Here is a 22,371-nt window from a genome sequence, read left to right on the forward strand (position 1 = left end):
TCAAACCATCAACAACTACCCAGACTTTAGAACCTTCGATTTAGTTCTCCTGGCTCAGCGATGACAGTTTTACCGGATGGCAAAACCCCTTGAGATTCTTACATTAAAGAGTTAGGCTCCCACCCCGACCCCAGAAATATGCACACGTATACACACACACAAGTCTATATAAAATCACAGGGGATTCACAGCCTTGTAAAGTCTAACTGCACTAGATCAAGATTCTATTACAGGGAATCCTGCACTTCGTGCATGAACTTGAGTGAATCATCTTCCCCAGAGAAGCTATTGAAACTCTGCAAGGCCAAGAATTTAAGAAACTATTGTCATTCCTTTCTGAATTGTGGTTAATTCCTCTCCTTGGAGAGGATTCAGCCAGAGCTCTGCAATTAAGCACAGTAAACAGGCCGGGGAACATCGACATATCAATACAGGCTGTTTGGGTTTGGAAAGGCGGCCCTTCCCCCCCCCCCCCCCCCCCCGGAGGCCTGGCTCTGGGCCAGCAGGGTGATGGCTGAGTGACAGGGCTACGTGCGCTGCGTGAGGGTGGCAGCCAGCCCACACCCGAGCACACCGCAGGGCAGACTGCGGAGGGAACCGGCACAGGACAGCCCTCCCCCGGCACTACTCCAGTCACCAGAGAAATGTTTTGAATAAGGGCTTCCTTGCACTTATGAAATTGGCAAAAGTCAGCCAGACTCAGGGTGAAGGACATTAAGACGGGCGTTTAACCATATCCTTTCCGATACCTTTCCCCATATTGTAACAGCTGCCATTTCCCCGAGGACCTATGTAGCCAGGTGGCACTTTGGGGTGGTGCTTTACACATACCATCCCATTTAGTTTCCTGATTACGGGGAAGGTAAGCAGCAGCTGTCTGTCCTGAGTCACTCTGCTCACAAGTTCTCAGTAGAAGTCATTAACCCTGAAAGTTATCAGGTGAACCTACAAGTTATCTTTGTTGTCTAGAAAAACAAATTCATGAGTGATCCCTGAGGCGATCTGGGGGTAGGGACTCACAATATTTAACTTCTTTTGATGTGAGAAATAGCCTTATCAGAAAAACAAAACTTTACCTGCAGCACTCTAAAGTCTCTGAAAACATCTGTGGTTGCAGGATTGTCAGAAAATTAAATGCGGCTGTCCTTAAAGTCTTATCTGTAATGAATCCTAACATATTTCAGGGAATCTATGATAACTCAAATGTAACTGGTAAGACAAGATTTTATAAATGGATAATATACAAAAAAAAAAAAAAAAAGTTACCAGTCAAAACACATCATGAAAAATGCCTTGGAACAATATTGTTAAGCCAAGAAAAACCGGGAAAACACTTCACCTGCAATTCCCACTGGATTTTCAGAGTATTGACTAGGAACACTGCAAATATGCTTGAAAAAATAAAGTCAAAGAACTTTCTAGGAAACCAGATCTTATATTTGCGTGTGCATTTCAGCACCTAGGAAGATATATCTGCTCAATGAAAGAAATGACACACGGCAAATCAGTTAGAATTAGAACGCACGAAATTCAGTAGACACATCTGTTTACCAAGCAAACATTTGTATAGTGCTTACAACGTGCCCGGCACTGTTGTATGAGCTCCACGAATAATCTCTTGTTCAATATTCATAATAACCCATAAGGCAGGAACCATCATTATCTCCGTTTTACAGATGAGGAAACTGAGGCACGAGGAGGTTAGGTAACTTTCCTTTTTGAACCCAGTTAGTCTGGCCGCAGAGCATGAGGCCATCATCAGCAAGTCATGCTCTATCTGCACAGCTTACTTAATGTCCAACATTAACCAGTTCATCCATTTTTGAGGGAACAGAGATCTTCAGTTCTACCCGAGGCATTTGAAGGCCTTCTCACCCTTGCCTATAACTCTTTCCACAATCATAGAAAATTGTAAAATGCAAAAAAAGAAAAAAATCACCAACTATGAAAAAGCAGCATGCTTGGCACGGAGTCTGGGAACCAAGGCTCCAAGGTGGTGGAGGGTGGGCAGCGGTTAACAAAAAGCACAGAGCCGAGGAAACTGACTCTGAATCTTGCCTCAAAGTACCAGCGGTCCACATGGTCTCTGCTTCAGTTACTCCCACTGGAGGACAAATTCACTCCCATTCTAAACACTTAGCAGCCCTGGCAGGGCCTACATCTACTTAGGATGCAACTGCTCAACAACTAGCCCAAGTCATCCCAGGCTGCTCTTTCCAGGCCCAGGTTCTACGGGAGGAAATCAGCCTCTCAGGACCTTTCCTTGTTAGCTCAGGTCAGCACCAGTCAAGGTTTTCAGACTTGTTCCAAAGTCAGAAGATAAATGACCAATTACGCAAAAATTTTAGGGGGAGCCTGGGTGGCTCAGTCAGTTAAACGTCCAACTTGGGCTCAAGTCATGATCTCATGGTTTGTGAGTTCAAGCCCCGTGTCGGGCTCTGTGCTGACAGCTCAGACCCTGGAGCCGGCTTCAGGTTCTGTGTCTCCCTCTCACTCTGTGCCCCCTTCCCCCGCGCTCACGCTCTCTCTCAAAAATAAGTAAACATTAAAAAAAATTTTTTTTAAGAAAAAATGTTAGGGGTTTCTGGGTGGCTCAGTTGGTTGAACATCAACTCGATTTTAGCTCAGGTCATGATCCCAGGGCCGTGACAGACAGGCTCTGTGCTGAGCATGGAGCCTACTTAAGAGACTCACTCTCTCTCTCCCCACCCTCACTTGCACGAGCTCTCTTTCTCAAAAATGCAAATAAAAAAATTAAAAATATCTTTATAAAAATTTTAATGTAAATACAAAAATGTATTTGCAAAAGGAGCAGCACCTGGTAAACTCAGAGGAATCCCAGGGATGAGATGAATTTTCCTTCCTCACGGCCAAAGCCTGTTTAGGAGACAAATCCACTGCTTCCATGTGAACTGGAACTCACTGAATACAGAACTTCTTGAAATCATGTTAATTAGAATACACTGGACACAGACCTGAGGCTTAGAGGAGGGGTAAGATCTAGAAGGAGGAACTTAGAGGAGTAGAAGGTAAAAGGCTCCTCTGAGAATAAAGTATAAACTATTTTAGGAGCGGCAAGGGGACTAGAAATAAAGGAGTGCCTGGCTCTGAATTCGGGGGACAGGGGTCATTAATTTAATTCTCCCCATGTTCTCCTGATATATATACAAGCCCCATTTTACAAACATAGAAACCGAATCAGAAACCAAAAGTAACTCATGGAACATTATAGAACTAAGCGTGACCTTTCCACCACTAAACACTGCTTCTAAAATATCAGGAAACATTTGTTAACTGAAAACAGGTGCTCTTATTTCCAGAGCGCCTGCTTCCACTCCACGATAAAGCAGCAAGGGTGAGCCTCGGATGACTCCCGTGACTTACCAAACGCAGGCTCGAACTTTGAACGGGGAAATCGAAGGCCTCCAAGGCAAGCAATCAGAAGAGGCAAAGAGCTGCTAGTCCCCAACCTCCTCCCGGTGGCGCCTTTGATTCCCATCGAGCTGGATTCAGTTGTCCGTGTTCCCCTCCCCCGCCCCCTTCCCCACCCCTAAAGGGCTCCTCACTGCAGCCTTCCCAGGTCTCCCACGGGACAAGGGCCAGGGACCACCTCAGACTTCTGTGTGGTGTCCACGGGGAGCACAGAAGAGTGAGCACGAAATCAAGGCAATCTGTGCTTCCAGTCTGTGCTCATCCCAGATCACTAGTATTCTTCCCCCTTCCTCCTGGTGCTTTCAGCTCCCACTTCTCGCAAGACTGTTGGACACAGGAAGGAAAGCAACACCCTGCAGTTCATTCCCAAAGACTCTTCCTTCCGCCTCCGTTCACCGTGAACAGGAGGGAATCGGTTCCCCATTTCGCTCCAATTCTGGCTCTAGAAAATTTAAGGTAACGGATACAAATAATACAAAAACAATGTGTGAACATGTTAATAACATGTGGTGGCTTTTTCTCAAAAATTTCCCGAATAAACTACACATGCTTGTATGTTTCAGTTCTAGCAATGAATTAGCTCACATCTGATCAAATGACTGAACTTTGATTTTCTTACTAAGAAAGTATAAGAAGATAGAGCAGCACCCCTATTTGGCCTCCTCTTATTTTACTCAGCGCTTTTCCAACTTTAGCACGTGTGAGAAGCACCTGGGAGACTCGTGAGTTTCTGACTCACTAGGTTTGGGGGGGGAAGGCCCCAAAACTCATATTTATGTAGCAGATTTCCAGGTAATCCTGATGCCGCCGGTCCAACAAGCACACTTCGAGAACCATGGCTGTTCTGTGGCAAAACCAAGAGATTTTGTGCAACACCTCGCCCTGGATGATAAAAGGTAAAGCATAACGAGGCGACTGTCACTAGTGAATCTGGGGAGGGTGGTCGTTGGTGGAGGGGGCGGTGCATAGAGCAGGAAGTGAGAGAATTCCTCAGGCAGTTTCTGGCACAGGCTTTGCAGTGTGATTCCTAAAGCTGGCAGGAAACATTCCAATTGTAACTCTGTAGCATTGTTGAGGATTACTGTCATGTCAGCGCTGGAGTGTGACTGCTGGTAGGAGTCTCTTCGGGAATCAAATAAGAGGCGCTGAGAGCACCTATTTGCCCTCTCAGATGGAAATTTAGTCTCAATTTTCATTTAACTCCCTATCATCTTGGAGGTAGTTAAATATTGTATCCATGTTCTAGAGGAGGAAAGTAAGGTTCAGAAAACTGATTGGCCCAAGATCACAAAACCAGCCAAGGTTTTCAGACTTGTTTCAAAGTCAGAAGATAAATGACCAATTAAGAAAAAAAATTAGGGGCGCCTGGGTGGCTCAGGCAGTTGAGCGTCTGACTCTTGATTTCGGCTCAGGTCACTGAAATAAAATGTAAAGTACCCATCCTAGGGTCTAGTGGTAGCTCCCAATTAAATTAAATTAAAATATAAAAATAAAAAATCCATCTCGTTCATGAAGAAGTGGAAACTGAGGTCCCGAGACACCACTTGCCAGAGCCAGGATCAGAAGCCAGGGCTCGAACCTCACGGTCCTGGGTGTTCTTGCTTCTCTGAGCCAGACCCCTATGGTATGAGCTGCCAGGATCTGGGTATGACCTGGAGACCTTACCCCCTGGGGCCAAGAAAAAAATTTCAGAACTGAGAAAAAAAAAAAAAAAAAAACCTTATAAAGCCAAAGTCCTTTCTTTGAGATGCTCCTTCACAGCACATTAACGTTTAACGTAATAAAATATTTAAACACTTTGACATGAAATTAGGGGCCACACTGCAAAATCTTTTTTTTTCACCTAACAAAATATTCATAGCTTTTTTGACACCCTGACAGCCTTTGAAATCAAAGTTCCTTTTGAAGATGAAATTAAGGCAAACACCTATGAACTGTAAGAGACTATATATATATATATATCAAGTGTACCAGTGTCTGCCGTTGAGGAATTTATAAGTAAATGGACGGCAGGGTAAGCAAGTAAGTAGGTAAATAAATACATTCATGTATGCGTGCACGTAGTGGGGAGGCTTGGCCTGAGCTACCCACAGAGTTCTAGGCTGCAGAAGGGAAGACTTCAGGGAAAAGGCACCGAAGACGCATTCTGAAGAGCACAAGACAATAGGGAGGCTCAGTGGGCCTGGCACATCAGCTTCTAGTATTTCAGGGACTGGGACGGAAGGTAGTGGGTCAGCAGGAGATTAAGCAGATGGGGTCAGATGAGGTCACATGGAGGGCCTTAAATGACAGGGTAAGAAGTTCACAGCTCGTACAGTGGACAACGGGGTGAGAGCATGGTTGTTGTTTTTTTTTTAATGCATGGAGACTACATGATTAGTGTTGAGTTTTACACTACTTACATTCTGGCAAAATCACATTAAAATGGATCACAGGGAGAATGAGAAACAAAGGCAGGTGATCTATGGTTAAAATAAGTCTCTTGAAAATAATTCCCTCCTCAGGGATTTCTACTATGAAAGCAAAAAAAATTTTGTTAAGAGAAAAAAAAAAAACACAAACCTTGAGGTTCCACAGCGAACCTAAAACAAAACAAAGACAAAAAGCCAAAACAGTACAAAATAGGCCAAATTTTGACCAATAATACTTACTGCATGTTCCCGCCTGTGTTGAATATTTTGTTTTAAAATTAAAAAAAAATTTTTTTAATGTTTATTTATTTTTGAGACACACACACACACACACACACACACACACACACAAGTGTGGGCAGGGGAGGGGCAAAGAGAGAGGGAGACACAGAATCTGAAGCAGGCTTCAGGCTCTGAGCTGTCAGCACAGAGCCCGACGCGGGGCTCGAACTCACAGACCATGAGATCATGACCTGAGCTGAAGTCGGATGCTTAACCGACTGCGCCACAGAGGCAGCACCGCCAATATTTTGTGTTTTAAAAAGATTCTATTTCGGGGTGCCTGGCTGGCTGGCTCCATCCACAGAGCATGTGACTCTTGGTCTCGGGGTTGAGTGTGAGCCCCCAAAATAGGTGTAAAGATGTAAAAACAAAATCTTAGAAAAAAATAAAATAAATAAAAGGTTTTGTTTATCCACTCCCATCATTCAAATTAACCTGCAAAACAGTATGAGGCGGAACGAAGCCATCCCAAACACACACAGACACACAAAAGACTCACTGTCAATTCTGTGTGGGGCATGAAACTCTGAGTAATAGTCCCTCAGGTTTAACTAGAACGATGAGGTAGAAATAGGAGGGAACGTCGAGGGAGGGGCCCAGGCAGAATCTATGTTCGATGTGTTGCGTCCCGAGAACACAGAGCACGCTCCAAGAGATGCTCAGTCTGTTTCAAACAGCCATGTCCTTACTACTCCCAAACAATGCTCAGAAGAGTAGTACCCTGAATACTTCAAAACAACTTCACGTCCCCCCTCGTAGAACCAAAAAGAGATGTCACTGACAGCTGGAATTGAGTTTTTCATTTTGTTTTCTTCCCAGTGAAGAACTAATCAGGATGACTATCCTGTTCTTTGAGTCTTTGTATCTTGGAACTGTTTTTACATGGGAATAGGATTGTGGCCCCATTTTGGAAGGAAAAATAATACCTACTAGGAAACAGGCACTTTTATTCCAGAACTTGAGAAACAGTGATCACTATTATCTCCCCTACAGAATAAAAAGCTGGCTTGGCCTAATAAGGAGGTATATATAATCACATGACACTGATCATGAGGGACGCTCAGTAAGTAGGTACCGAATGAGGGAATCCAGTACAAGATCTGAAAGCCTGCATTATACGACTATAAACCCACATGTCTGGAAGGCTGGGATTGAGTTGGGGGAGGGAGTGAAAAATATAACCCTCAATCACTAACAGCACACCAAAACCAAGAATAGGAATGTAACCCACAAATCGTTATCAAAAGAAGACACAAAATTAAGGCAAGTCCCATGTTGGTTTAAGATTGAAATAATCGCTGGAAACGGGGTATAAATTGTATGTATAATGAACCAAGCTAACTAATCTTGCTTGGTAAACAGACACATGGCTCTGAATCAGAGCCAAATCAACGGCTCCTGGCAATCTGCCAAAACCGAATTCCTTAGTCTGGCAACATAAAATGATCTGTCTGTCGCATTTACAATTCCAGTGCCTCTGGATTCCACTACCCGCTGGGCACCCCTGGCAGTTGCCCAGCAGAAGACATCTGAGCTATCATTACAGTCAGAACGGCAGCATTTGACAAACACTAGAGAAAAATGACACCCATTTCTTAGAGCAATATTAGTTAACAACTACAAAGTGATACTACAAAGGAATTAGCAAATCTGTTGCTGTAATAATTAACAAAGAATTAATAACCTCCTCTATAGTGCTAACCTGTAAGCTGCTCCTTGGTGCTCAGTAGACTTGGGTCAATATGTCACTTACTGTACCCAAGACCACAAAGGTGATTCAGAAGCGGAGGTCTTGCCAAACTGAGCAAACGTGGCCCACAGGCAAGGTCCTCCAAGTTTTATCCTGGAGTGCACGATGCTGGAAGTGCCTGGAGATGCTTCTCAGATGTGCTCTGCTCATTATGGGTTAACTCCACCCCACTTTGAAGCTTCAGCAGAGAAATCTTCCATACATGGTGTGTTTTCAGAATGCAGTTGTAATATGCAAGACTGCGTGCTATTCACAAATTTGAAATGTTTCTAGCCAGAATCGGGATACAGGGAGGAATTTACAAATTTGGCTTGAGCTGAGCAAGGTCAGAAAGGGAAATCATTCATGACACCCAAAAGTCAAATGCACATAATCCCACCTAAGGGTGGATGCACATAATTCCACTTAAGGATGTTTATTAACTTAAAGTCGTAATTATATTTAAAATCCCCAAATCATGTGCTGGTGCAGATGAATTAACCTAACGACCCTGTCTCTTGGTCTACCTGACTCATGGAGCAAGCCTAACCAGGAGAGCCCCCCTCTAAGGCACCTTTGCTCAGGCCCAAGACACGCCCCAATCCCTCCTTCCAGGGCTTGTATAAGGCTTCATCTTTCCAAATATAAAAACACCTTACCTGAGGAACGACTGACAGACCGCACAGGTGTGATTTCTCATACCTCGTTAGCTCAAAAACCTGTATTATTAAAGTTCTGTGTATTTGGGGCCACTTACTTTAAGTGTATTTTGGTCACTTCTCATTTTAAGTAAATAGAGATGTTGCTGAAAGCCCAAAGAAGAGAAACAAAAATGACAAATCACTGGATGAGTGGACTATTTAACCAGAAAAAGAGAAAGCAAAGTTAGTGACAACTATCTCGCCCCACTCTCAGGGCACCTGGGCGGCTCAGTCGGTTGAGCATCTGGCTTCGGCTCAGGTCATGATCTCATGGTTTGTGGGTTCGAGCCCCACGTCGGGCTCTGTGCTGACAGCTCAGAGCCTGGAGCCTGCTTCGGATTCTGTGTCTCCCTCTCTCTCTGCCCCTCCCCAACTAGCGCTCTGTCTGTCTCTGTCCCTCAAAAAATAAAAACATTAAAAAAAAACACAAAACTATCTCACCTCACTTTCTATTTTCAGCATACTTCTTCAGGTAGTTCTGTAATCACTTTCTACCTCCCTGTGTCAATCCATGCACAGGTCTACCTCAGCACAAGGCATTTAATGATTTGTGAATAAATAAACTGATACCCGCTGATTTGCCACTTCACCGCAAAGCAGGTAAGGTTGTGGTGGAGGGGCCAGTGGCCCAAAATTGAGCAAAAGAAATTATAAGGTAAACACACACACATGCACCCCTATTGTCTTTTCTTTGCTCCTAAGTGTCATTCAACAAAATGGACCAGGAACATGATAAAAATTCACCCAATGGGGAAACCTGCTTCACTGTCAACTGAGGCTGTATTTTATAAATTATTTCCTTGAATTAATACCCTGCCTCCAGGAGCTAAGTTATTTTTAAATGCAAAACCTTTTATAGAAATTCCTCACATCCTTACAAGAAGATATTCCAGTGCTTCAAACTCCATGCCTCCTCCCCCCTAAAGTACCTTATTCACGGGCAGACTTTTAAGATCTTACTTACAGAGACACCACGCATCGTGTCTGGTCCTCAAACACCATATTCTGAGAACGGGACCTTTCATGGGCCCTGATAACCACTGTTTCACATGATACTACATGCCCCACTACCACCCTCAAGCCAGGCTGTTAGGTCCCCAGGGCCAAGGTGAAACCATCAAACTTTACTCCAGAGAATGAAAACAGGGATTCCAGAACGTTAGTCAAGCCTCTGTTGATCTCAGACTGAGGCTGAGGTGGCCTCCAAGATGGCTGTGGGGCCGCCATCTTGAGCCATATGCATGGAGAAGCAGCCAAAGCGAGATGGTAAGTAGATTGGGGAAGAAATCCAGAGCGGAGCAAAGACAAAGGCCATATAAAGCTCCAGAGAAAAAAACTAACACACCAGCTGGCCTTAGGACTTTCTGGTTCCAAGTTCGTGATTCTGGTCTTCTGTGAACCCTGATGGTGTTTCCTACACTAGGGTCCTGAGATATATCCTGATTTGTGAAGTATTTTATCCCCTTTTTATTTAAAGCAGCTTTCAACCATGATAATAAGCCCCCTTGAGGAAAAGACATTCCTGATACCACGAGAAGGGTGGGCCACAACTGCTACTGCTCAGCAGCAGACGAACAAACCCACCACCTTGCAACATGTTTTCTTTTATTCGTAACTTATTGCTGAATTACCATTTGTCTGGACCGGCTCAGGACTGATCTATCTGTTCACAGTACAACTTCCTCCCATGACCCCATCGTCCAGAACTACTCCAGTCAGGGATCCTAACAACCAACCTTGTTAACAAATACATGAGCACAGCACTCCACGCTTTCTTCTCCAGTCTTTGGGTTTTGTCTTTTTGCTGTTTTCAGCTTGCAAATTAATCAGGTGTGAACTAGGGAATCCTACCGTTCACAAGCACATGGGCATAGAAGCTCCATGAGGGAGCGTCTATGCCTGTTTACCTCTATATCCCCACCCCCTGCAAAGTACCCCACACAGAGTGTACGCGGGCCAGATAAATGAAAGGACAAAAAGCAGAAGCATTATAGTCAAGAACACAAACTCTGGAAGTTCCAGGTAAGAATTCTCAATCTTAAAAAAAAAAAAAAAAAAAGAAAGAAAGAAAAGGAAAGAATTCTAAATCTTCCGGTTACAGCTTCGTAACATTTATGGGGGCACGGAATTCTAAGAATTTTATGTACATTATCTTGTTTAATGCTCCTTCCCCCCGAAAAGCTTTAAGGTATTATTATCCCCCATTTCACACTTGGCGAAAACTAAGCAACTTACCTAAGGCCACAAAGTTACTGAGCTCAAGCCTAAACCCCTAACACCTATAATAAATGGTTTCTTCTGGCTCCCTTTGCGACCTTGGGGAAATGATTTAATCACTCAGTGTGCTGAAGATTGTGGTTCCGAAGACTAAGTCAGATAGACAGTGTTTATAAAGTGCTGAGCACAGTGCCAGACAGGGCAAACTGCTCAATAAAAAGTAGTTCTTATTCTTAAAGTTACTAACTAGTGAGTCTGCAGTGAGATGCTTCAAGCAGGAGAACATTTGGTTCCATAAATTACACGTTCTCTGGAAAACAGCCATTTTCAAGATCTAGGCAGCCAAAGCAAAAGGAGCAAATTATGACCAATATTTATCTTGGATATGGTCTAAATTCTCCAAAAGGGAGTAATAGATAAGAAATCTCGATAGCCTGAAAGCAATGACCATGCTTGAAGTTAGGGGGCGCCATGCTGCTGCACATTTTAGGAAACCCGCTTCCCCAGAGGGTCTCCAGCACCCTTGGATTTTTCTCCAACAAACTGGAGGGAGATAAACTCTGACTGGTGACAACTTTCTTGGCAGGGAGGGGGAACCTTTTAGTATTTCTTTCCATACTCTTCCACAATTCCAGTTTTAGGTCCAATATATATACCTCTATTTTACTCCCAATGCCTTTGCTTTTGCTTCATTGAGATAAAGGGCATTCTTGCATTATTCAATGACCTTTAAAAGTCCAGGGGAAAAAAAGTATTTAATTAGGATGAATGGGTTAACAGACAAGCCCCAAGAAATATCTAAAAGAAATTGGTGTAAAATAAATGTATAAATTGGCAATTGTTGAAAATGGGTCCTAGGAGCATAATTCATTATACTAACCTCTCCACATTATATACATGTTTGAAATTTTCCTTAATAAAAAGTTACAAATAAATGTTGAAAATAACTGTAAAAACTGTGCCTTTTAAAAATTTAGTTTCTACTGAAAACCTGCTTGGAGGATGCAGCAGGAAACTGGGGCTGTATCGCTAATCTGGGAAATGGCACAGAGTAAGGCACTCGGTTGAGGGAAGAGGAGAAAGTTAAACTAACTTGAAACTAATATAAATCATGTATTAATGGACTGTTTTTCTACCATGCCTTAATAATGGACATCAAACAAGAGACCCAAGGCCACAAAGCTAAGGAGAATTCCTTATACAAGCAAATCAAACTTTTTTTATTTTTTTGACTCTTAATAAAATTTGCTCAAGCCTGGTTTACAGTGGGCTCCAGTTGACCAGGGAGTATCCCAGTCTAGAGGTGATTTTTCTAAAGGCCAGGAATGAAGAGTTTTGTGCCACGACAACCAAAGAAAAGCTGGAAATCTAGGTATGGACAAAAGATGAATTTCTCCTTTCAATTCACAGTCACCTTCTGAAAGGGTTAACTGAGGAGTGACTTGTTCTACCCAGAAGATAATCTATAACTAAAGAATCTTATCTCGAGATCTTTCTTGTTCCTTATCCAGATGTACACAGTGTTTTTCATTCAGTTTGCCTGAAATCTAGCCTAAAACCCAACCACTGTCCTTCAAATCAAAGCCAAATACAAATACTTAACTCTGAAATATGTTAGTGATGTCTTTCTACCAATTAATTCTGACCTCCCTCAGAACACAGTATGTTCCTAGAATGCTGGAGGTAAGACTCTTAGCACCTGAGTTTAAATGAAACTGTAAAACTGATAAGAAGCCATCTGCTCTTCCAGATTAAAGCAACAAGCACTTCTGTGACACTGAGGCTAGTCCTTCCCCCCTCCCCATTCCCAGCCCGGTGAGCAAGGTCAGTCACTGCAAAAACAAAGCTAACCAAGACAAACAGCTTTCTAACACACACCCAAACGACAGATGAAGAGTAAAGAAACACTTGAACGTCAATCTTCTATACAGTCCAGGTAACTCTGGATTTTCCCCAAATCAAAATAAAATTTAGAAAGCAGCATTTTCTCCTAACATTTACTTTATTTGCGTCCGATTAACAACTGTGGGTTCACACATTCTATTCATGTCCTCCTGGCTTGACAGGCATACAGCAATCTGCTTCTCCCCTACTCTGTTCCCCCCACTCCAACCCCTTCGTTTCTACACATTTCCAGTCTTCACCACTTGCCCTATATTAGCAGTGTCCCTGACACCTATGAGACAAATGTGACGATAAGGGTATGTTTCATCAAAAGGTTAACCTTAAACTGAGATTATACTGCATATACTGTTAAAGAATGGGGCACCTTCCTTCCCGTGCTAGCATGCTTTGCCTCTCTGTGTTATAGTGAAGTTTTCCACAGTTCTGAGTGCCCCTTGACCAGTCCGCAAATTCAAGTGCAAATCACTCAGAACTGCCACCGGAAAATGGCCGCATTATCATTTGTAGAAAAGACTGAGTAGATGGACTACCCCAAAGTTTTGTACATGGACCAATATCATGGTGCTACACGTTCCCTATTTCTGCCAATGTACCTGCAAATGTTTCCAAGATAAATTACCACCCAGGGAGTCACTCTGGGTGGTGTGAACAAAAACATGGTTTCTTTCCAGAGGTACTTGACTACCTCCCCCCATCTCTTAATTAGTTCTGAGTGGATTTCTCCATCGATTGATAGTTGGGAAAGGGAAGGTGGTGGTGTAGGGCTCAGGACCAAGAGACTTTTCCCAGCCAACGAGATGATCCAATAGTGTCCTGGGTGCAATCAGCCAAGGGCAGCACTCAAAAGTGAAGAGGAGCTTTCCTCTTTCCCAGGTCAGACTTTTATCACACCTGCCAAACTCCACAAACGAAAGGCTACATTGCAAAATCACAACCGGCTCCAGAATTCTTTAAGAGAGCTTTGGCAGGAATACCCTCTGAACGGGGTGAAGTACAGTATTAGGTGACTTTAAAGTGGCCATAGAATATCAATAACTCACACCTGTCTCAGATCATACACAATGCTCCTAATATCCTGACCCCCATCTGGACCTTTGAGAACCCCCATGTATTAAAATCAGACCAAAATCCCACAGCTTATCCGGTTTGTACGACCCACCAGACCCATTATTTCAGTGAACAGCAGGTCATCGGAATTATACACCTGAGTCCTCAGCATAGATTTTTCGCTCCGAGGAGGTGTGGGGGAGGGGGAACCAGACCGACTTCTCGCTTCTTGGTTAAAAACTAAAGTTCACTTGCAGCCTCGCGAAGGCAACAGACAACGGGCTCCGAATGTCCCGGGTCCCCGCGGGCTACAGCGGTGGCGGGGAGCCCGCGCGCGTCCTACCTTGGACCTTTCCTTGACGTAGTATTTGCCCAGCCGGCTCCCGCAGTACAGGACAAGCCTGTCAATGAGGGACAGGAGGAAGCTGATGGCCTCGCAGCCCTCCTCATTGCCCCCGATCCACGTGATTTGGTCTCCCCGCAGGTGCCGCTTGGAGACGCCGGCGCGGGGCCCCGCCAACTGGCCGTCCCGCAGGGCCCCGTTGCAGTGCAGCTGCTTGACGCGCTCCAGGACGCAGTCGCCCACCACTTCGCCCAGGAAGTTGTCCAGGTAACAGAAGCCGACCTCGTGCAGACAGGGCACGATGTACTCCAGGGCGATCTTCTCCAGATCCAGCCTCATGATGTGTCCCAGGGGCATCTCGCCCGCAGAGCCGAGCTCGGGGATCCCCAGCGTGCACTGAGACCCGGAGCGACCTACGCGCGCGCGCAGCCGAGGCTCGGGGAGCGTGGCTCGGGGTTCAGCTACCTGCGGCGGCCACGGTCCCCGAGCCACCGCCGCGCCAGGCAGAGGGGAAAGTTGCTCGAAACTCTGGAGGAGAGATCCCTTCAGAAACCAGCGGGAGTTGCGCGGGGTTCCACGACCCAGCGCCGGACTGGCCCAGCGAAGAGTCGGAGGGCCCCTTTTGGAGATGCGGAGCCACCCCCGGTGCGGCCGCGGCCCCAGGCGGGGAGAGGCTGAGGTCCAGCCCCCAAGCCGGCCGACTAGGCGCGTCACCGGCCCCGCCCAGGCCCCGCCCCGGGACCGCCTCTGGGACAGCCCTTCCCCGGGCCAGGCACCCACTCCCAGTCTACCACTGCCCGGCGCCAGCCTCACTTGTTTGTGACTCAGGGAGGGGCTGGAGAACACAGGGAATTTTTAGAATGCTATCGATTTGCATATGTTTTGCATAAAATCCCATAACAAACTTAGATCCCAACTCTTAAAATGTAAATGAAATTAGCACAGTTTACTGCCACGTTCTGGGCTAGTCACCCCTTGAACAGAACAACAAACCCAGGAACAAATATGTATATTAAACAGTGACCTCCTTACAGCTTTACTGGTGCCTTTCCTTATTCCCCTTTCCTCTGCTGTTTGACCGATGTCAGGAGGCTCCAGCCACTGAGAGACTGGGAGAAATCCAGTTTTAACTAAAATTAACAAACATTTCCCTAACCCCTACTATGTGCAAAGCCCTGTACTCTCTCAACGGGGAGGGGGGCGGGGAGGAGTGGATGTGCACAATGAAAAAATGCTGGGTATTATCTGATTGAACCCTGAAAATGCCGTGTTTTGCTTTGCTGGATGTTTCCATCAACTTCTCTTTAAAGCTTCTTACTGAAATAGGATGCTCTGAAAGCCTGCCTTCAGAATCAATCACATGCTCATGTAACAGCCCTATAGGTAAATCCCCTCAAAAATAGACTAAATTTTAGATTTCCAATCTCACTTTTTCTACAAGAATCTACACCTACACAGGAGGGACGGACACCACCTGGAACACTTTTTAGTTACCCAAAGGTACGCTGACTGCTTTATGGATTTTTCATTCTGTTTCCTGCCAAACACCAGAGATCAGAATCAGGGGAAAGAGATCCATAAATTGCATGCAAAGTCATTTCCATATTTTAAATTTTACATTGGATTGCATTCAGGTTCTTCATTTAAGTTGAACAAAAGAATGTACAGGCTTTACAGGTATTGTGTATTTTGTACACAATCCTCTGCATCTTTTTTGTACACCCCTCTCCTCTCTGCATGCTAGAGGTAAGATATGCAAGGGAGCAACAGAGGGAAATCCAGGCCAAGAACAAAGAGTAGGATAGGAAAAGACACCGCTGCTCCATGGTGGACAGAAGCAGACAGAGCGCCTGGTGGCCTAAGAACCTGAGGAATGTTCAGGAGGAGCGGTCCATAAGAAACCGTGGTAAAACTTCTGTTTTAGTGAGAAGAGGTTCCCTGCCAGGATAGTGACTGTTGGCACTGTCAGCATGACCTTTCAACAGGAGCTGCACCAACTGGGGTAAAGGCTTGACTTGGCCAGCCTCAAGGAGCTGTTGTGCAAATTTCCACAGCAGCTCCATAATGACAGGAGCCCATCATCCTGGGACCCCCCGCCCCTAGCACCTAATAGGTGCCTAATAACACTGACTGGGAATCTGGTGTGCAACCCTTAGCCATGGCAACCTTCACGAGGGTCCAGGGCACGTCTGGACTTGTCTGAAAGGCTGCAGGAGGGGTCTATTGGCTTGAGGACCTGGGGGAATCTGCCCAAAGAAAAGTCACTGTAATGGGAATGCAAGCTGGTGCAGGCACTCTGGAAAACAGTATGGAGGTTCCTCAAAAAACTAAAAATAGAACTACCCTACGACCCAGCAATTGCACTACTAGGTATTTATCCAAGGGATACAGGTGTGCTGTTTCGAAGGAACACATGCATCCCCATGTTTACAGCAGCACTATCCACAATAGCCAAAGTATGGAAAGAGCCCAAGTGTCCATCGATGGATGAATGGATAAAGAAGATGTGGTATATATATACAATGGAGTACTACTCGGCAATCAAAAAAAAAAAAAATGAAATCTTGACATTTCCAACTACATGGATGGAACTGGAGGGTATTATGCTAAATGAAATTAGTCAGCATAAGACAAATTTCATATGACTTCACTCATATGAGGGCTTTAAGAGACAAAACAGATAAACATAAGGGAACGGAAACAAAAATAATATAAAAACAGGGAGAGGGACAAAACAGAAGAGACTCATAAATATGGAGAACAGAAGGTTACTGGAGGGGTTGTGGGTGGGGATGGGATAAATGGGTAAGGGGCACTAAGGAATCTACTCCTGAAATCATTGTTGTACTATATGCTAACTAATTTGGATGTAAATTAAAAAATAAAATAAAATAAAATAAAATAAAATAAAGTCACTGTAAGAATGTCAGGCAGATCTGCTGGGTCCAGAACAAAAACCTCGGAGGCCAGCGAAGGAGATGGGCATTCTGCAGGGTATCTGTCTCTTGGCTTTGTCTCCCCATCCAGCCATCGTAAATGTTCAAATCCTGGGAGCAGGAAACCTAAAGTCAAAGCTGAAGGACTGTTCACTTATGGCAAGGAGTGAAATGGAGATGCGATACCAAAAGGGAGGAAAGCCCTTCTCCCACTTCTGCTTGAACCCCCACTTAGCCAGGAACTGCTTTGGCCCATTCAGTGATCTCTTCCGGGGGCATTACAGATAATGGGGAAACCAGGAGAAGTGTGGCCGGAGCTGACTTGAATATGGGCCCTATTAGGCAGTGGCTTGTAGTGTTTGCAGGTTTGGTGTGTTGTTGACCTTAGGGGTAGCTATCCCTGAACAAAAAAAAAAAAAAAAAAAAAGTAAAGAAAAAGGAAAAATGACAGATAATCCTTGGTAGTTGGCTGAAATTTTTCTAGCTAAGGGTTCTTTGACGTTTATTTATTTTTGAGACAGGGAGAGACAGAGCATGAACGGGGGAGGGTCAGAGAGAGAGGGAGAGACACAGAATCTGAAACAGGCTCCAGGCGGTCAGCACAGAGCCCAACACGGGGTTCGAACTCACGGACCGCGAGATCATGGCCTGAGCCGAAGTCGGACGCTTAACCGACTGAGCCACCCAGGAGCCCCTAGCTAAGGGTTCTTTGTAGATACACCTGACGCTCATAGGAATAATTAGGAGGGAATTTATAGAGGACCAGAAATCTGTAGTAGCAGATGGAGGAAGCGGCAGTCAGCAAAATACCGAAAATCGCATACCCATCTCCCGGAATGAACATGTTGACTCAGGACTTGAAATCGCAGGCCTGGGTAAATTTGGCTTACCAGTCAAATAATGTTTCAATAATTTTAGAGTCTAGTTGTAACTAGAGCAATCGTCTATGAACAGGTTATAGTGACTGATAGTCTTAAACTGTTCCAGATGATTCGGTTGCAAAATGTGGGCAGTCTAAAAGGATATTATCCCTTGCCACCCTCCCTGCTCGGCAAGGGCACCTATTAATCAATCAAGCGCCTCCTGATCAACTTGGGGCTGCCAGCACTGCGCTTGGCAAAAGAACCCGAGATACTGTGACTGGCAAAAAGCACAGCGTGTGATTACACAGAGGGGCGCAGACAGGCTGGAGCCGCGTGCGGGCTCAGAGTCCGAGCGTCAGCGTGGCAAACTCCAAACCAATTGTTAAAGCACATTTGTTTTAGTTATTTATCCATTAATTTGTGGCATTATAATAATATTAAAATATTTTCACATTACTAACCCAAACAAATGAATTTCCCTGTCATTTAACTACAATCCTATCGTCTTCCGGGGCACATCCGCAGTACAGACGCATCCATTTTCAAGCAAGTCAGGGAGAAAGGAGGACGTTGAATTTCTTTGCCTTAGAATTTGAACTCAAAGGGATCCCAGATGAGAGAAGCAAGGCCCGAAGGGGCTGGACGTCAATCAGCCCCGAAGGAGTCTCTAGTGGGTGGCAGGGGAAGCCTGGAGCACCTCTGTCTTCTCTAGAATAAAGAGAGCACTCACTCTCATCCTGGGCTGTATTTGGGGGCTTTTTTCTAATGAGGTAAAATTGACCAAACATATTACTCTTTTAAAGTGAACAATGCAGTGGCATTTAGTACAGTCATATGTTGTGCAAACCACCACCTCTCTCTAGCGCCAAAACATTTTCACCACTCCAAATGAAAACCCTGTACTCGCTAAGCAGTTACTCCCCAGTTCCCACCCACCCCCAGCCCCTGACGACCACCAATCTGTTTTCAATCTGGATATTCCCCATAAGTGGAATCATAGAAGATGTGATCTTTTGTGACTGACTTCTTTCCCTTGGCATGTTTTCCAGGCTCATCCGTGTTATGCTGTGTTATCAGTGCTTTATGCCTTTCTATGGCTGAATAATATTCCAACGTATGGATATACCCCATGTGTTTACCCGTTCATAAGTTCATGGACATTTGGGTTGTCTCCACTGTAGGGTTATTTTGAATAATGCTGTTAGAAGCATATATATGTAAGTATTTGGGTGCCTGCTTTCAATTCTTTTGGGTATATACACGTAGGACTGGAATTGCTGGGTCATGTGGCAATCCTATGACTTTTTGAGGAACCACCAAACTGGTTTCTACAGCAGGGGCACCATTTTACATTCCCACCAATAATACGGGAGAGTCCCATCACATCCTTTTTTAATTTCTGACAGAGACTGGCAACATTTCTCTTGCCCCTTCAGCGTCCCGCTGTGCCTGAGGTTCCCTCTCCCCTAGCTGCTACAAATATTCTCTTTTGTGTTTTTGCCATGCCATATCAAGAGGTTGATCATTACATGTGAATGACTTTAATGTGGGCAAGGGCTGTGCTATTTGTTGATTATCAAACAGTTTTGCAACATTTACCACATTCCAGGCACTGTGTTCAAGTGTTAACATTACTTCTATTAATTCCGATGACATCGCCGAGCAACAGCTACTCGTATATTTCTGCATCATGAGGATGACGAAAATGAGACACAGAGAGGCTAAGGAACTTGTCCAAGTCACGCAGTAAGAGATTATAACAACACTGGACAAAATCAGAGAGATTCCAATGGAGTAAGATCAGGGGAAACACTCATCTTGAGCCACTTGCTTGGCATAGTAATGTTTTTGCCCTTAAGTACTCTCTTTTGTTAGAACTCTTAATTATAACACTCTCACCTGCAATGACAGTTTTAATTATTGGTTCCCTTACTGATAGTTGGTGCAGAAAGGAGATAAGCAAAACTTAGCATAAATTAGTCGCCTACATTACGAGTAATCTTCCAAACTACAAATTAGGAGTTGCTCCTTGCTCCATTCCAATTATGACCCAGTGTTTCCAGAAATCCCACATAAATCCAGTGACAGTCTGTTGCTGGCAGTTGAGTAGTCCTTGGTGAGAAGCCTCACCTCAGTCCATCGGGTTGCCGGGCTCACCCCTCAGGACACAGGAATTGCATTTAATTTAAATGGAGCTGGGAAACAAGAGGAGAGTGCCTGAAGGGAACTTATGTTCCAGCTCACTGCTATGAATTGGGTTTAGAAAAAAGATGCATATGATTATGTCCCATTCCCTGTGAGTCAAGCCAGCCTACTCCTTTCCAGGTCTAGAGGGATGGCAATGAAAGTGACTTTCTATATGGGCTCTTAATTGTTCTAACATATGGACAAGCTTAAGCCTCTCTCACTTGTTCTTTGGTAATTCAGGCCGTGGGCAGATTCCGGGAAGTGAGAAATATCAGGAATCTTCATTAATATTTTCCAGTTCAACTCTTGTTTAAGCTGAAAATGTTTTAAAAGCATTTGCTCTGGCTAAAAGCATGATACTGATCATAAAAATACAGCAGGGTCAAGTTTCTATTAACATGGAGTACTTTAAAGAATGTTTTATGCTTAATTTTATAAAACCTTTTCCAAAAGTGTTCTCATTCATTAGAATTTCACATCTTCATGTATCGTATTTTTTAAAAATGTTTTATTTGACAATAGTAGATTTACAGGAAAGTCGTGAAGATTTATACAGAGTCCTCATGTGCCCTATGTCCAGCTTCCACTACTAATATCTAATTTAGTACAGATATGGGCACATTGTCACCATTTGTGAACCAATATTGATATATTATTTTTAACAAAAGTCTTTACTGTGTTCAGATTTCCTGTGTTTTTACCTAATGACCTTTTTCTTTTCCAGGATCCTACTGAAACTGCACTGTGGTTGAAATAAGGTCACAGTGTTTTCAGGAAAGGGTAGACCAAAACAGTCTTTCCAGCCCTTGAGCTCCTACAGAAACTTGAGCTCTTACAGAACATGCCTTCTTCCCGTCCTATTCCCAGCCCACGGTGGTGGCTGAGGCTTGCTGGCACCACTGGGAGACCATCTCTGTAAAACCAGGGGTCTCTGGGGTTCAGGTCACTAATCCTCCCCCTCTCCCCGCTCTTCCAGGCTGACTATGAAAGGAAGGGGTGCTACAGGCTCCAGTGACTTGGGGCTTACTGTTCTCGCAGACCTTGATTTTGTTCACATATTTACCTCCTCCCTAGCTCCACAGAAGGAGCCTGACTGCTCTAAGGCTGTGTGCCACAAACCTTAGCGTCCATCAGAATCACCTGCCAAGCTGGCTAAAGCAGAGGTTACTGAGCCCCACTCCCAGGACCGATCAGGTCTGGGTGGGGCCCAATAATTTACATCTCTGACACGTTCCCAGGGGCTGTTTCTGCTGGTCTAGGTCACACTTTGAGATCCACTTTTCTAAGCCAATCAGTTCATGACATTACCCTGGTAACGGTCAGTCCAGGGGGTGGGCAGGTGACCTAAACCAGCCTTATCCAGTGGTTCTCCGCCCTGGTTGTACGTTAGCCTCGCTCGGCAGCTCCTAAAAACTACCTCCAGCTGGGAAACTAATATTTCCAGCAATAAGGCCCAGGCGTCCAGCAGCTTAAAAATTAAAATAGCAAGTAAATACATACTACATCATAATCACCATCACCATGAGAAATGAATAAATAATAAATTAATAAAGATCAATTAATTAATCATAATGAAATAACAGCAACAAATAAATAATTAATAAAGCGCTCCTGGTGATGTTAACGTGTAGCAGTATTTGCACTGAAAAGAATTTATACTGGAGGGAGATGTCTCTCTGTTTTTCTCTATGCTAAACGTGCGGCCTCGGTGGCCTCTGGCAGTCATCTAGTCACCACGAAGAGAGCCAGCCTCAGGATGGAGCCAACACGGAGGAAGGTGGAACAGAGTGTTGAAAGAACTTGGGACCTTGGTGACGTCACTGAGCGGCTTATCTTACCGTTCCGGGAGTCTGTCCTACCTCCGGACTTCTAGTTATGTGAGAATGTGAGATAACACAGTCTCTCGTTTTAAAAACCAGTTCAAGTCACGGTTTTCAGCTGCTCGTCCTCAGAAACGTTCTAACAGGTAACCCCAGAGAAATGGTCATCCTGCACCCGTAATAAAGAGCCTCTACTCTTGAAGGACACATCAGCTCTGTGGCACCCCTTTTGTGCACCCCAGGGCACCAGCTTCCTTGTCAGAAATCTGACTCACGGAGACCAGACAGATGAGGCAAGCACCGTTTTGGTAGAGTGTGGGGCTAAGCACCTCTCCCTCCCCAGACCACGCGTTTCCAGTTCTGCCCTTAGTCCTGGTTTCTTCTCCCCAGCAGGGAGAGAAAGACCTGGCATTCTACCTTCTGTTCAAAATAATTAGTTTTCTCTATCTACCTAAGCAAATAATCTCATAATAGTCAAGTTGGAGGTTACAACTGTAT

At 44.6% G+C, this 22,371-nt stretch overlaps 1 protein-coding gene across 1 annotated transcript in view; it reads right to left on the bottom strand.

The window, feature by feature from the left end:
* Positions 1 to 14,765, bottom strand: part of EGLN3 (egl-9 family hypoxia inducible factor 3) — a 29,649-nt gene extending 14,884 nt beyond the window's left edge. Inside the window, exon 1 of the mRNA XM_045450666.1 lies at positions 14,068 to 14,765. Within this exon, the coding sequence (XP_045306622.1) occupies positions 14,068 to 14,424 (357 nt within the window). The 5' untranslated portion in view covers positions 14,425 to 14,765. The remainder of the gene's footprint in view (positions 1 to 14,067) is intronic.
* Positions 14,766 to 22,371: the final 7,606 nt, after the last annotated feature.

This window comes from Leopardus geoffroyi, chromosome B3, assembly GCF_018350155.1.
Source record: "Leopardus geoffroyi isolate Oge1 chromosome B3, O.geoffroyi_Oge1_pat1.0, whole genome shotgun sequence".
NCBI lineage: Eukaryota > Metazoa > Chordata > Mammalia > Carnivora > Felidae > Leopardus > Leopardus geoffroyi.